The sequence below is a fragment of the Carassius auratus genome, chromosome 27 (assembly GCF_003368295.1).
Source record: "Carassius auratus strain Wakin chromosome 27, ASM336829v1, whole genome shotgun sequence".
NCBI lineage: Eukaryota > Metazoa > Chordata > Actinopteri > Cypriniformes > Cyprinidae > Carassius > Carassius auratus.
The window spans coordinates 5,537,411-5,552,898 of record NC_039269.1 but is presented as its reverse complement, the minus strand read 5'-3'; the positions used below and the strand labels follow the sequence as shown (position 1 = coordinate 5,552,898).

The 15,488-nt window shown below is 35.3% G+C and overlaps 2 protein-coding genes across 3 annotated transcripts in view; one reads left to right on the top strand and one right to left on the bottom strand.

The window, feature by feature from the left end:
- The window catches only part of LOC113045184 (vesicle-associated membrane protein-associated protein A-like), an 11,908-nt gene extending 9,388 nt beyond the window's left edge, over positions 1-2,520 (top strand). For both annotated transcript variants that reach the window (XM_026205395.1, XM_026205397.1), the window contains 2 exons: positions 62-217; positions 1,975-2,520. In XM_026205395.1, coding sequence (XP_026061180.1) covers positions 62-217; positions 1,975-2,136 — 318 coding nt within the window. In that variant the 3' untranslated portion in view covers positions 2,137-2,520. The remainder of the gene's footprint in view (positions 1-61; positions 218-1,974) is intronic.
- Positions 2,521-3,771: 1,251 nt separating this feature from the next.
- LOC113045183 (protein APCDD1-like) lies at positions 3,772-10,911 on the bottom strand. Its single transcript, XM_026205394.1, has 5 exons — positions 10,564-10,911; positions 8,444-8,603; positions 7,429-7,918; positions 6,303-6,624; positions 3,772-4,658 (listed from the first exon to the last, which is right to left on the bottom strand). The coding sequence occupies exons 1-5, from the start codon at positions 10,643-10,645 to the stop codon at positions 4,252-4,254; spliced, it is 1,461 nt and encodes a 486-aa protein (XP_026061179.1). The 5' UTR covers positions 10,646-10,911; the 3' UTR covers positions 3,772-4,251.
- Between the last annotated feature and the right edge of the window lie 4,577 nt (positions 10,912-15,488).

Below are 15,488 nucleotides of genomic sequence, written 5' to 3'. Positions count from 1 at the left end.
TGTTTGTTGATTTTGAGCTGTTTTGTCTTCTGTGTCTAATTTCCCCGTCCTCGTCCTCCAGAGCGACGTTGAGTCTAAACCAGCGCCGGTTCTGAACTCCTCTAAAGCAGACGGGCCGGTGTCAGTGAACGACTCGGAGAAGAAGAAGATGATGGAGGAGTGCAAGCGCTTGCAGACGGAGGTCAGCAAGCTCAACGATGAGAATCGCCAGCTCAAGGTGCGTCACAAGAGTCTTCTAAATCAAGCATTAGAAACAATATCAATTAGGGATGCACCGATTTATCGGCCACCGATATTTATCAACCGATTTTTTATTACATTTTAAATCCTTGCCAAAACAAAATAAAATCTGTACAAAAACAGAAAGCAGAATAAAACCATATAGGCTACGTAAAAAAAAAAAGAAGGTCTATACACTAAATATATTTAACTTAAATCACTAATAGATTAACAAAATGAAAGAAAAAATTGTGTTAAGTTTTGGATAATTGTAACTCGCTCCGAAGTTCACGGAAAGGAAACCGAGACGGCAGAAAACGCATTTCTTTATTTTACAAAAGCTTTACAGTTTTGAATGATGTTTTGCTTCTATGACAAACCAGTGTTGGTGTGACCAGAAATCAGTTATTAGTTATTACCTGGTATTTTTTTGTACTCAATAAGTACGGTAATAATACGGAGGAACAGAAACGTTCAAATACAGATTCTGCTCCTAGAGAACAGAGTTTTTTTGTTTGTTTGTTTTTAAGCCCTGCTTTATGCAATTGACCTAAATCAGTATCAGTATCAGAAACGGCCAATAGTTGTTTGTTAAAATCGGTTTGGGTATCGGCCAAGAAAATAATTTAAAGTCGGAGCATAATTAATATAAATTCACTTATTATTTTCTACTACTAAGTTTTGACCGAATAACCCGTGCCACTGTTATTTAGTATCATTTATGTACTATTATGGTTTTATTGCTACTTTGGGATACTTAATTAAATTTTATTTAAATGTTGCTTAATTTTTAATTATTGTATTTATTTTGTCATTTATTAGTTATTTTATTTTGTTATACATAAACATTATTATTTAGATTTTTTTAGTTTGGTTTTTGTTTTTATCAAGGTCCCGTTTTGTAATTTTAGTGTTTTTCGTTTTCTTTTACATTTTTTGTAATTGATTTGTATGTCATTTTTACTAGTTTTTGTTTACTTCTACTACTTTTTTTTCCTTCTTTTTATAATTAATTTTCAGTTTTAGTGTTTTTAGGTTTTAGTTTTTATGTTTACTTAGTCATTTTAGTGCTTTAGTGCATTAATTACTTTTTTTTTTCTTTCTACTTTTGACATTTATTATACAATTTTATTAAATTATTATTTAAATTTACTTAGTTTTATTTATGTCCACTTAGTGCTTTTAGTGCTTTAGTGATTTCAGTTTACATTTTAGTTTTATTTCAATATTTAGTTATCTTCAGGGTTTTTTAATTATTTTATTTTCATTTTGATCGAATCATTTGTTTTAGTTTTTTTTTTTTTCTTTTTTTTTTTGGTCTAGTTAGTAATTTTTGTGCTTTTATAATGTGCTTTTGTAATGTTTATTAGTTTATTTTTTTATATTATTATTTAGGTTTAATTTTAATTGTTTTATTTCCGTTTTAGTTGTTTTGTTAATTTTTTTTTTTTTTTTGCAATTTATGCTTTAACTAAATGAAAATGCAGACTTAAAGCAGTATTAGCAGATTTTTATTTATATATTACTTAAGCTTTATTTCAATCCAAATATGATGATAAAAAACATTGTGTGTCTTTGTGTGTGTGTCTCGTGTGTGTGTGTGTGTGTCTGTGTGTGTTTGTCTGTGTCTGTGTGTGTGCGTGTGTGTGTCTCGTGTGTGTCTGTCTGTGTGTGTGTGCGTGTGCATGTGTGCGTCTGTGTGTGTGTGTCTGTGCGTGTGTGTGTCTCGTGTGTGTGTGTGTGTGTGTGTGTCAGGACGAGGGTCTGAGGCTGAGGAGGTCCCAGCGCAGCGAGCACCTCACGAGTAACTCCAGCTCTGCTCTGGGTCTGGAGTCCAGGGCCGGATCTCTTCCCTCGCTGCTGGTGGTCATCGCTGCCATCTTCATCGGGTTCTTCCTCGGCAAGTTCATCCTGTAGAGTCAGAGACCCCCGTCTCTCTTTGTTTGGGTTCATTTGCTGTTTTCTGTTGAGGGCCAGACGGATGTTAGAGCCATGAACTGCTTCTGAAAGTCTTCCCCTCAAACGCGTTTCGTTTCACTCAAACTCGATGGAAAGTGTAAATGTGGTTTTAATGGTTCGTCCAGACGAAGGAAGAGCTTCGGACCTTCACCAGAGACACAGGTGCCTCCTCCTGTACATTCGTTCTGTTCCTAACAACTCCAACGCAGACTGTTTTATTACTGTAATTATCATTTATTAATTATATTATTAATGTACTTTCTGTCAGAGCAGCATTTATCCACACTTTAGTGTCTCATACTAGATGACATTGAAGAAATAAAAGAAAAAACCTGAACCTGATGTTTGTGTCTTTCCTTTGTCTACTCATTTCTTGATGGAGTGTTTTTGACTAGATTTTTTTAATTTGTGTGTGTGTGTGATTTTATATATACAGTTCATATATATAAAAAATATATTTTATGTTTTAAAATATTTCATAAAACATTATTTCTGATATTTATACAGTATATATATATATATATATATATATATATATATATATATATATATATATATGAATTCAAAACCAAAAATGCATATCTAGTGTTTATCATTATATATATATTATGTAACACTATTCATAGTTTTATTTTTTACTGTCAATTAATATAAAACATTACTTCAAGTGTTTTTGTGGATTTAAAGTGTCAGAATAAAGCAGGAGACTTTTATTCTGTTAAAAACTCATTCTGGTTCCTGTTTGGCTCTCAGCATTGAAACAAACACTGAGCTTCACTGTAGTTCATCATCATTACACAGAAGGAAAAATCAATGCTAAAAGTTCTTGACGTATGATTAAAACGCATCCGCTGAGTTCAGATGAATCTCCTTCATCACACTGAAACGATCCGAACAGCTGGAATGAATTAAGTGTTTCTCTTGTCAGTCTCAGTGTGTCACTAAACATCTCAGCAGATAAAATGCTACACAAACTCATAATTCACTGTATGTTCTGATGAATCTGAAATATTGAAGGGTCAGTACTGGCCTGAACAGCATCTGTCAGAAATCCCTCTGATCTGAAGCATTCCTAAAATCTGAAGCCTGTTAAATACAGAAGAAAAGAACACCAGCGTCTCTGATCCTGCCTGCATCAAAGCCGAACATGATCTAGCCTCACTTAAAAATATTTGTATCTGGATGGGAAAAGCTTTTATGAGAAGAAAAATTGTTTTCGATGAGAGATTTTATTTTTAATGATTTTTTTTTTGCTGACAAACATTTTTATGAAAAATGTTTTTGATAAGAGTAAATAAAAAATAAGAGGAGGGAACAAAACTTAAAATGGTAAAAACAAAAAAAACAAAATGAGAATTTTTTTTTTTTTTTTAATGATATTTTTTAGATATTTTTCTTAGCGAACTATTTTGTTGTTGTTGTTGTAAAAATAATTTTTTTTTGAGTAAAAAAAAAAAAATTAAGATGAAAAAAAAAAAACTTTAAATGGTAATTTTTATTTTTATTTTTGTAGATTTTTTGATCCTAAAAGTTTTTATGAGAGGAAACATTAAAAAAAAAAAAAACTGTGTTTTTTGATGAGAGAGAGAATGCAAAGAGAGAAACTAAATCTTCGGGCACTATTTTATTCTACCTCGTTTCTTTTTCTCCACACACTGCAGTACTGTAATTTAAGTACTACAAGTTATAAAAGTCAGAAGTGTTTATCTACAGTTTTAATATTTCCCTCTCCTTCCATGTAGCCTTTAAAATATTCATATCTTCATCTCAAATTCACTCAGGTCAGAAATTAAAATTCTTAAGCTGTTCGTTTTCGTTTAAATATATCATTGATGAATTAATTTATATATGATTTCTTAGAAATAGGCATCTTTATATGAACTGTTGTTGTGTTGTACATAAATAATGACAGAATCTTTATTTCGGGGTGTTTTTCCTTCGAATCTGAGGCATGTTTTAGGAAGTCTTGAGTGAAAGTCTTCGTCAGGCTTCGTTCTGGTAAAGTGTATTATCTGTTTTGCAGCAGTTTCATTCATCCGTCCCGTCTGACGGATAACACAAGTGCATTCTGGGTCAGAAACTCACAAACAGCAAACTCCAGACCGCCGTCGCTGTGGTTGCTAGGTTGCCGAGGCGCTGCGCGGCGCTGACCTCTGACCTCTGACCCCCGGCGGCGGAGCACTGCACCAGCGGGGTCTGGTAGGACGTGGGTCGTCTGTCGGGTCGGTCAGGGCTGGAGCCGTCGCTGGGCCGCTGACCGTTAAACAGCAGGAGTCTGCCCTCAGCGTCACGCTCCAATCGGAAGAGCTCATACTCAGTGTGCGGGAGGCGGAGCCCCAGCGCTGCGCAGCCATTGGTCGGAGTCACGTCCTGCTCCACGCCCACCTGCCACGCGCCCTGAGCACCGCAGCTGTTCCCTTTAAACACATTCAGCAGAGACACGGTCGCCAGATCCATCGGTCTCACGCGCATTTCACTCACTGCAGGATCACACACACAAACAGTGGAGAAAATATGAATATACTTACAGTCAGGGGCGGATCTAGAAAAATACTGATGGGGTGGCGAGAAGCGGGCAGGAATTTTTGAGGGGTGGCAACATATGGCAGACGTATATATACTGAATTTAGTCACAGTTATCACAGTTTAATGATAAATATATGTGCACACTACAAAAGGACACAGGCTATCATTTACAAACTTACTGTCTTCTGTTCAGTGTTAATCACTATCAATCACTATCGAGATTTGATTAAATGCTACTTTTGATTTATTCATTAAGAAAAGGCCGAATTCCGTGACGTTCTACTTTATACAGCAAGTTCCATTTCCGCGATTTAACCCCTGTCACTTTTCAAACAAATGGGGTGAATTTATGAATGAAAGTGTGAAAATTCTGACACAAAACGAAGTTGTTACGTATCCTCACGCTTTTTAAAAGTGGGTTAATATGTTTGACAGGTGCAATATTCAAAATCGAAAAAAATAAATGTATTTTTTAAATTACATTTATATCTGAATATATGTCATAGTTCGGAGCGGGTTCGCGAATCATTTGAGTCAGTTCGGGATTCGGAGCGGGTTCACGAATCATTTGAGTCAGTTCGGAGCGGGATAGCGAATCATTTGAGTCAGTTATGGGGATCGCGAATGAGTCAGTTTTGGAGTTCGGAGCGGGAGAGCGAATCATTTAAGTCAGTTTGGGGATCGCAAATTATTTGTTCGGGAGTTCAGAGAGGGTTCGCGAATCATTTGAATCAGTTCAGGAGTTCAAAGTGGGTTCGCGAATCATTTGAATCATTTCGGGAGTTCGTAGCGGGTTCGCGAATCATTTGAGTCAGTTCGGGAGTTCGGAGCGGGATCACGAATCACGAAAGATTCGCTCTCGTAAATTTTCAAATTGGCCATAACCTTTAATTCGTTGCTGCCAACTGGGGTGGCAGCAGGGGTGGCAAGGCTTTCTTTTAGGGTGGCATTTTACCCTATGCCACCCCGGTAGATCCGCCCCTGCTTACAGTTTAGAACCATTGAGGTTTGAAGAGTAACAATCTTTAGTTGTTTGCATTGTGACATAATTCTCAAAAAACATATATATTTAAATACATACATTTTTTTCTAATATTAATATTTTTTTACATATACCTTTTTTTCCAGAGAGAATATAAACACAAATATTTATGAAAATCTATAAATAAATATCAATGTTTCCGAATGTTAAGATTTTAGAATTATTTTGTTAAGAACCATTATGATTTAAGATTTCTTTATTATTATTGTATCATATTTTTTAAAGATTTTTTCTTTGCATTGTGATGTACACAATTTTTACAAATATCAATAAATATCTGTTTTTAGATTGTTTATGATTAGAACTATTATCGATTTAATATTTGTATACACGTTTTTTTTGTTGCATTGATATACAAATTATTTTAAACATTTTAAATATTTATTATGAAACATATATCTATAAATTATTTATACATCTCTATGTCTTAGGTGGTAAAATGTTGATTTATTTTATGTTTAGAACCATTATGAATTTTTTGCATCGTGATATAGATTTGGTTTTAATGGCTAATATAATAAACCGAGGTGTGTGCTTAAATGAGTTGACCTCTGACCTCTGAACTCAAACTCGGTGCCGCCCATGACGCGTGCGGAGCGCGGGCCGCGGCTGTAGTGACCGCGGGCGAACAGGCTGAAGGTGGGGTGTTTGCAGGCCGGGTCAGAGTAGTGATGGTAGTGACCCTCCCAGGTGTGCGTGCTGTCATGGAAGAGGAAGTGTCTGGTGAGGAACAGGACCTCGGGCCGGACCTCGCAGCGGCGGGAAGCCCACTGACCGCTCAGGGTCACCGTCAGCTCGGGCTGCGGCGGGAGAACCGGCGGATCAAACTCATCTGAGCGAGAGATGATTGCACAGACCACACAGCTCACATCCTGATTCTGAGGATACACCAGACACAGCAGGGCACACACTGACCATCTGATAATGAGAATGACCTCTGACCTAGTCAATCAGAGACAATCAGACAAATCAGAGACAGGTCAAGAGTCATGTGACTCTTTAAATGATACATTCAAACCATAAATGGAACATTCAAACTTCAAACTGTAAATGATACATTCAAACTCAAATTTTAAATGATACATTCAAAGTGTTTTTTTTTGTTGTTTTTTTTAACTATAAATGATACAATCAAGTTGTAAATTATAAATTAAAGGTCCAAATTTGATATTTAAAAAATGTAAAAACTAAATAATACAAAAACTTTAAATGATATATTCACACTATAAATTACATATTCAGTGTTAAATATATTCCTGTAAATATGTTTCAAATATAGTGACTGTAAAGGATACATCTAAACTATAAAAATATACAAAACCATAAATTATATATTTGTAAAAATCTATGTCATATATTCAGTGTAAATTTTAGATAAAAAAAATTGTCAAACAATAAATAATCAAAACTCCATGTTTGGTTAGTAATATGTATTTCTAAGAACTTCATCTGAACAACTTTAAAGATGATTTTCTCAATATTTAAATTTTTTTTGCTCCCTCAGATTCTAGATTATTATAAATAGTTGTATCTCAGACAAATATTGTTCTCCGAACAAACCACACATCAGTGGAGAGATGATTTATAAATAACGTATAACTCTCTATTTGAAGAGACTGTCCCTTATGACTGGTGTTGTGTCAGACGTATGGTTTGAACCCAGGCTCATGTGTTGCTCTCACCCGTGTGTTCTGCAGCGCCGGCTGGTAGCTGGAGGGTCTGTAGAGCATCCTCTGCGTCGCATCGGTGTGAATGTCTCCCAGGTACAGCTCCTCCAGCAGCTGATCCACACTGTGATGCAGGTACTGCTTCTCCAGCCGCAGCAGCTGCAGCTCGTGCATGGAGACGTTCAGTGCGCAGCCGCAGACGCAGTCGCAGACGCTCCGCAGCTCGTAGCTGATGTTGGGCTCCCAGGAAGCGCAGCCGAGCTCTCGTGCCGCAGACGCCGAGTGACACACCAGACGCATGCTGTGGATCTGATAGTGAGCCTCGGTGCCGCCTCGGACGATCCAGGAGGGCTGGCGCAGACGCAGACGGCCTCGCACCTGCACACTGTAGCTCGGCGTGGAGCACTGGTTGTCTGCGTAGTAGAACTGAAGCGCCTTAAACGTGTTGTTGTGGAAGAAACGGTACGAGCGAGTGAGGAACTCCGGACCGGGACGCACCTCGCAGCTGCCACATAAAACACACTCTTTAATATGTGATGTGCTGTTGTCCTCGAAACACAAATCAGTCATCATTCACTATTCTAAAAAAGATTACATAGGTTTTATAAAACGGAGAGTTCCAGTCCTTGATTCTGATTGGTTGAGCCGTGCTGCCTTGAAATTATGCTACAAAGTAACATACAGATTTGTTTACTTCTGTGTGTTGCTCGGCAACCAGTTTGTAGCAACCACAACTGTTTCTGAGGAGCTTCATTGTTTGGTGGAAGAATACTGTTTTTATTATTATAATTATACTTTATTTGCTCTGTGATACCTTACTATGTATAACCGTTTTATAAAACAATAAGCCCTGTGAAGCCGTGGTTTACAGTGGATTTATATCTTCTTGCTTTATTAGAGGATGAGTTTTTGAATACAGGTCCCCAGGTTTCACTCCCGTACAGTAGAACTGGTTTAATGATTGCGGGATATAATTTGATCCATGTTCTAGTTGGTCATTTGATGGCACACAGGGTTATCTCTGTCTCACCTGGTGGACACCCAGTGGCCCTGGATGTTGGGCGGCATCTGGACGGTGACTCGGGCCCCGTTCTGCAGGTGTTTGAGCAGGTGCACACACTGGGTGTCTTTGGACGGCCAGACGAGACTCTTCTCTAGAGCCAGACGAGGAGACGAGGCCTTCACACAACCTGAACCGATCAGAACAGACACAGCGTTAACATCTGCTCATCCGCTCCTTTACTCTACACACTGCTGCTGGGAAGCTTACTGATGAAATACAATATCAATGAAGGAAGACTTCTGCCCACCTGTATCAGACACTCGTATCAGATGAATGTTGAGGATAGACAGCGCTTAATGAATGTGGGAACGAGCCGCCGCTGGACTGAGATCAGCAATTTATTATTCATTTTCAGAATTGATATAATGACACTTGGAGCACACAGAGCAGATGGCTGGATAACAGCAAACACATATTGGTTTTCACAAATTTCATGAGTATGTCGATGGTTCTGACTTTACTGCTGAAGTCAAACGTGGAGAGCGTTCGGTTCCCAGTGCTGCTTTTCTACGGTCTCTCAATGGAGAACATTTCCAGCTGAACGAAGCCCATGGGTGAGCTTACAGACAAACACACAGTCGTCTCAAACCACTTTACCACACGCTGCCCTCTCGTTAATTCTGATTATAAATGCAAGTTTATGAGCTTTAGACATTTTAATGGAGGCATGATTCAAAGGAGTAGAGGGTTTGATGTGGGTACGGATAGACTGGAACATGAGATTACAGCACATGCATTTAGAGGAGGATAATAGTCTCTGACCAGGGCTGTATTTTCCAAAAACATCATAGACCCATGGAGCTACGATCAGTGTAGGCTTATGATGCTTTTGGGAAACACAGCCCTGGACGTTCAGCTCAATGATTACTTTCTCTCAAACAGTTTAGTGCTTACTTTTCTAAATTAATTATTTACTTTCCCCAGATTTTACATCATCTTAGCCAATTTACAGACACTGTGTAGTTAAAAAGACACTGCTGTTACATAACATAACACATAACATAACACATACCATATCATAACATAACAACGTAACATAACATATAAGATATAACATAACATATAACACATAACATAACACATAACACAACACATAACACATACGTAAAATAACATATAACACATACCATAACATATAACATAACATATAACATTAAGCACATAACATAAAACATAACATAACATAACAACGTAACAACATATAACACAACATAAAATATAACACAACATAACATAACACATAACACAACTAAACACAACTAAACACAACATAACACAACATATCACATATAACATATAACATAACATATAACATTATGCACATAACATAAAACATAACATAAAACATAACATAACATATAACACATAACATAACATATAACATATAACACATAACATTACATAACAGCAACAACAACATATAACATGTAACATGTAACATGTAACATAACATAACATAACAATGTAACATAACATATAAGATATAACATAGCATATAACATAACATAACACATAAAATAACATATAACACATAACATAACATAACATAGAAGATATAACATAACATATAACACATAAAATAACAACATATATATATCACCTTAGATTAAAATGTTTAGGGCAAAAGCTATGAGTTCTTCTGTTATGCAAAATGTTATGTATTTCATAAAGTTCTTTTCTAGACTTTATTGCCTCTAGAGACTAATATGAAGCACAGAAATGACCCTGAAAATCAACTGCAGGAGGCAAATATTTACTTTAGGAGAAGTGTTAATTTCTGACATCAAGAGTTCAAGCAAACTTAATGAACTTTCCACAGAATCTGAATGATATTTGATGGAAGCTGACAAGTGTTCTGACAGAGTTTCAGGTCTGCTGCTGTTGATTTTCACAACAGATCCAACTCTTTTACAGTTTTTAACATTTTATTGAACTATTTACTATTAACATAAAGTTACTAGTAACTATTCTAATTTCATCTTCAATTTGAAAAAGATGTTCAGATGCTGCTGAACTGAGATGAACTTTCTAAACAGACATTCTTATTAAATCTCTAACCCTGAACAAAGATGAGATGAAACACTCACCAATCCTCCTCATCCTCATCATCATCATCTGCAGACACACAGCCATTATTCCCAAAGACTGCAAGCCGTTTTCCTTCCGCATCTTCCTTTCTCAGATTAATCACACATGAAGTTTCTCTTTAATCCAGATCTTTGAGACTGGTCTGGCGAAGTCCATTGGCCCCGGAGAAACATCTGAAACAGTCGAGCTTCAGAAGCAGATTCATATAAGAGCAGAAGTTACTGCTCCCGCAGGAGATCATGCAGCAATCCACAGAAAACCAGTAGATCTTACAGACTGACTGGAGAAATATGAGACAGAGAGAGAGAGAGAGAGAGAGAGAGAGACAGAGACAGAGAGAGAGAGAGAGAGAGAGAGAGAGAGAGAGAGAGTCAGAGCTGGTTTACATTAGGAATCTCAAACCCTAACCACATCAAACAGATCCTGATCTCAGAACAGTTCTAATCTGCAGATTTTCTTGCCTAAATGCGATCTCATTTACTTCTTCTTGTGTAATAAGGCTTGTAAGTAGCACACACATATTTAGCTAAAATTAAAATAGATATAAAAACAAATTCACAATATTAAAACCATATCTGAAAAATATATCTTTTGTAAATAATAGAAAAATATTGCATTTAAGCTTAAAAAAAAATTAAATAAAAATAACTTTAAGTGTGGTGCTTGCAGGGTCTTGGGTATGATTATTATATTTGTCATTTATACTGTATTTCTTTGTTCTTCGTGCATGCATATTTTCATTTTCCACTTATGTTCATTGCATGCAATGCCACAGTTACTTCCCCAATGCAAATGTACAAAATATTTGTTGTGCCAATAAAGCACCACAAAATAGAGTAAAAGAGCACGGACTTGTCATTTTTGAGTGATCTGTCCTTTTAAAAGAATGCTTTCGATGACTCTGTGTGTGTTAAAGTGAATCCACAGGATATTTGCAGAGTAAAACATGTCTCTGTAAGATGGAAACGGTGTCACCATATGTAGAGTTAAAAAAAGCTAAACAAAGCGAGCTCTAAGCGCACAGACTGCCTTGAGTTTCTCTGTTCAAAGCGCTTTAATCTTGAGGTTTGGCTGCAGTCCGATGGGATTTGAGTCTCTCTCTCTCTCTCTCTCTCAGTCTGTGTGCCTGTCTCTCGCCCGCTGGCAGCTGTGAATGTGTGGAAACAGAGATGCTGGTGAAGTCTCTGAAGCAGTGACTTCATACCGTTGTTCACTCTTCCTGTCTCTATTGTTCGAGCTCAAGTTCAGCTTGAGAGAAACTCGCAGCACTTCTGTCTGTCTCCTGTGAGCAGAAGCTGTTTGAGGTCGACAGCAGTGTCCGAGGATCACAGATCCAACCACAGCCAACACTTGACTCTAACTACACTCAACCACACATCCAATTCTAATACATTACCTGTTCATATCCTTTAACGCATGGTGAAATAACCAGGGTTATGAACTCATACATTCTAACCAAATACATAAAATATAACAATAAAGAAATAAATAGATTACTGAAATTAAGTAACATATAAAAAACTTTTCTTTTTCAGCTAGATGCCAAGGCAATATTTCTCATGGTATTTTAGTGGAATATCTAAAACTAAAACTGAAAGAAAAGTTCATGTATAAAGATGTATTTAAAAAAATTATAAAACTAAGTAAAATGAATATGAAAACTGATATTAATAAATTATAAATAATAATAAATATTAACAAAAACTATAACAGTATCAAAAATGTTACTTGAAATAAAATAAAAACTAAAATATTCCGTTTGTTGCCAAGACAACATTTACAGTTTTTTCAAAATTTTCTCAAAATTTTGATTTCAAGTTTCACAAATGTGATTTTTTTTTTTCAGAATTCTGAATCTCACAAATGTAACATTTTATTCTCTGAATTTTTATTTTAAGTTTACAGTTTTTTACATTTTTCTCAGAATTTAGATTTTAAGTCTAACAAATGTAAAAAAAAATCTAAATTTTGATTTTAGTTCTCTCAAATATAACATTTTTCTCAGAATTCTGAATTTGAATCTCACAAATGTAAAAAAAAAAAAATTCTCAGAATTTTTATTTTGAGTCTCAAAAATGTTAAATTTTTTCTGAATGTTGATTTTAAATCTCACAAGTGTAAACTTTTTTCAGAATTCTGAATTTGAATTTAAAAAATGTAACATTTTTCTCTGAATTAGATTTTAAGTCTAACAAATGTAGCCCCTTTATATATATATATATATATATATATATATATATATATATATATATATATATATATATATATATATATATATATATATATATATAAATATATATATTTATTGTCACAGAATAAAACAAAATAAAAAAGGTAATTGGAACTTTATCTCACAATATGAGTGAACAAAATTTTGAGAAAAATGACAGATATGAGATAAAGTCGCAATATATATATATATTCATCCTGTTGTGGAAAGAAATGATTTGTTTTTGATTAAGAAACCCTAAATCTAAGTCCAATAACTTTCACATAATACATTCAGTATATTTTATTTCAATAATATCTGCGATATGTTTATGTATTTCAGAAGGTCATAAATTTGAAATCTGAAATAAATATGTAAAAGCTTGTCATTATTGATTAACGCTCCTCACTGATGAAGATCCACAAAGAAGTTTCCTGAAGCTCTTTTATCTGCTGTAATAATGAAATGATCAATCCAGCTGCTCTCGGCTTCATCCAGAACAAACATGAATGATCTCAGTGAAACCACCAAACGTTCTCACACACAAACACCAGCAATAATGCTCTCTCATGAACTCAAACACTCAATATTAATCAGGCACATCCTAGAAATATACTTTATATATATATATGTCCTTGTTTTATACTCTAATAATATAGAAATAAAGATTCAGATGTGTTTATTTTCCCCCAGGAGCTCACCTTGATTCAGAGGATTCGTGGCACTTCAGTGAATCCAGGTTTATGTTCACTGCTTCAGTGAATTATGAGGATGCTGTGCTCTTAAACTCTCCTTCACAGGTCGCTCAGATAAAGGTCACATCGTCTGACTGGCAAACGTCCAGATCTGCTGCAGACGGAGCCGGACCACCCACACTTCGGGTTACACACACACACACACACACACACACACACACACAGAGAGTTAATGTGCTGCATCTGTTCCTCAGCAAACATCAGGTCCTGATTCTGCAGAACGTCTCTTAACAGAGAACAGTTCAAAACAAGCTGAAGAGAGTGTTTCTGAAACATGAACAACAGGTTCATAAGATCCCAAACTCAGGCTCAGACCAACAATCAAACCTTAAACCTTACTGTCGACAATAGTGTGGAAATCTTCAGTGCATGATGTTAGACTCGAAAAAGCTAAAAAAAAAAAAAAAAGAAAAAAAAAAAAAAGATTTAATCTAGTGATGCACCGAAACTGCTCCTTTCCCAAAATGCAAACAGTGAACATAAAGTTTTAATTTAGTGGAAAACCTGTCTGTTTATTAATAAATATTATTATCATTATTATTTTTTTTTTAGTAAATCAACATTTAAATATTTAATATTAAAAAAATTGACAAAAAAAATCCTACCTTTTCAAGATTTTCAAAATGTTTCTTATACAATTTTAAAACAAAATATATTTTTTGACCCCTGCACTATTATGAAATAGTGATACACAGAAAGTTCGGCACCTGAAAATAGTAGAAAATTTATATTTTATATTTTAATAGTAAATATAATTTATATAATATAAATATATCATATTTTTGGATGAAACGGCAAAAAAATATTTATTTCAAATAACAATTTTTAACCACAAATGTTTTTTTTTTTTTTTTTTTTCATGCATGCACTATTATGAAACAGCTGTGCAGTGAAAATATCAGAACATTTTTGCATTTTTGATGTTCTGGCTACCAAAATTTCAGTGCATCACACTGAAACAGTATTTTGGCAATTAAAATTATTTTCACTTTTGTCTCAAATGGTATGTTGATTACATAAACTTAAATGTGAGAATGTTCTTTATAATTTCTGTGACACATGATTACTAATTGAGGTGAAAGGTTGAAAGTGTGTGAGATTCTGCTGTATATCACTGTTTTCTCTCTTTGTGGTCGTTTCTTTATTATCGTCTCTCTCAGGACATCATCATCATCTTCATCAAAGCCGGACAGACGAGTCTGAGTGGAGACATCATGTGTTTGTGCTCCGTATGAGACACAGTGAGTTCATCTCGGAGTAAAGAGAGAAAACAGGAGAGAAACCACATCAAACCTGCTCCTGGAAACTATATATGAGAGCTCGCGATGTGAGGATTAGTGCTCAACACACACACACACACACACACACACACACACACACACACACGCGTGCTGAAGGAAATATGAGCGGCACATCAAACCCGAGGCTCTGATTGGCTCCAGCAGGACCAGTGACTAAGAGCTAAAACACTGAACAAAACAATCAGTCATAAATAAATTACAGAGAGACAGAGTCTGCTAAAATACTCGAGTAAAAGCTCAAAGTCTCCATCAGAAGAACCCAGAGATGGACATCTAGTGAACACTCAGAGCAACTGCACTCAACAAACCAGAAAACACGATACACGAAACATTTCTATTCTGTTTCTTCATGGATTGGAATTTAGAGAATATACTGGAAGTTGATTTAAAAATTAATATTTTAATATGATTCAACATTTGCCTTTGGCCCTCAATCAACCCAAACCCTAAGAGATGAGAAGAAACAGGGTTATTATAGTTCATGAAGGATCTCACTTCAAATAAACAATAATCCATATTATATATATATATAAAATACACTTATTTTAGCAAATCGCCAAAGAAACTAAGATGAAAATTAATACAAAGAATAGAGGCCTATTAAAAAACAATGATAACAAAAACATAAATTTTAATTGTAAACACAAAAACTAAACCAT

Excerpts from the sequence above, each read along its gene's own strand:
- LOC113045183 (XM_026205394.1), bottom strand. The coding sequence starts at position 10,645 with ATGCGGAAGGAAAACGGCTTGCAGTCTTTGGGAATAATGGCTGTGTGT. Across the intron at positions 8,604-10,563 it reads GATGAGGATGAGGAGGATTG|GTTGTGTGAAGGCCTCGTCT; the intron begins GTGAGTGTTTCA and ends TGATCGGTTCAG. Across the intron at positions 6,625-7,428 it reads CGGCGCTGCAGAACACACGG|AATCAGGATGTGAGCTGTGT; the intron begins GTGAGAGCAACA and ends GTGTATCCTCAG.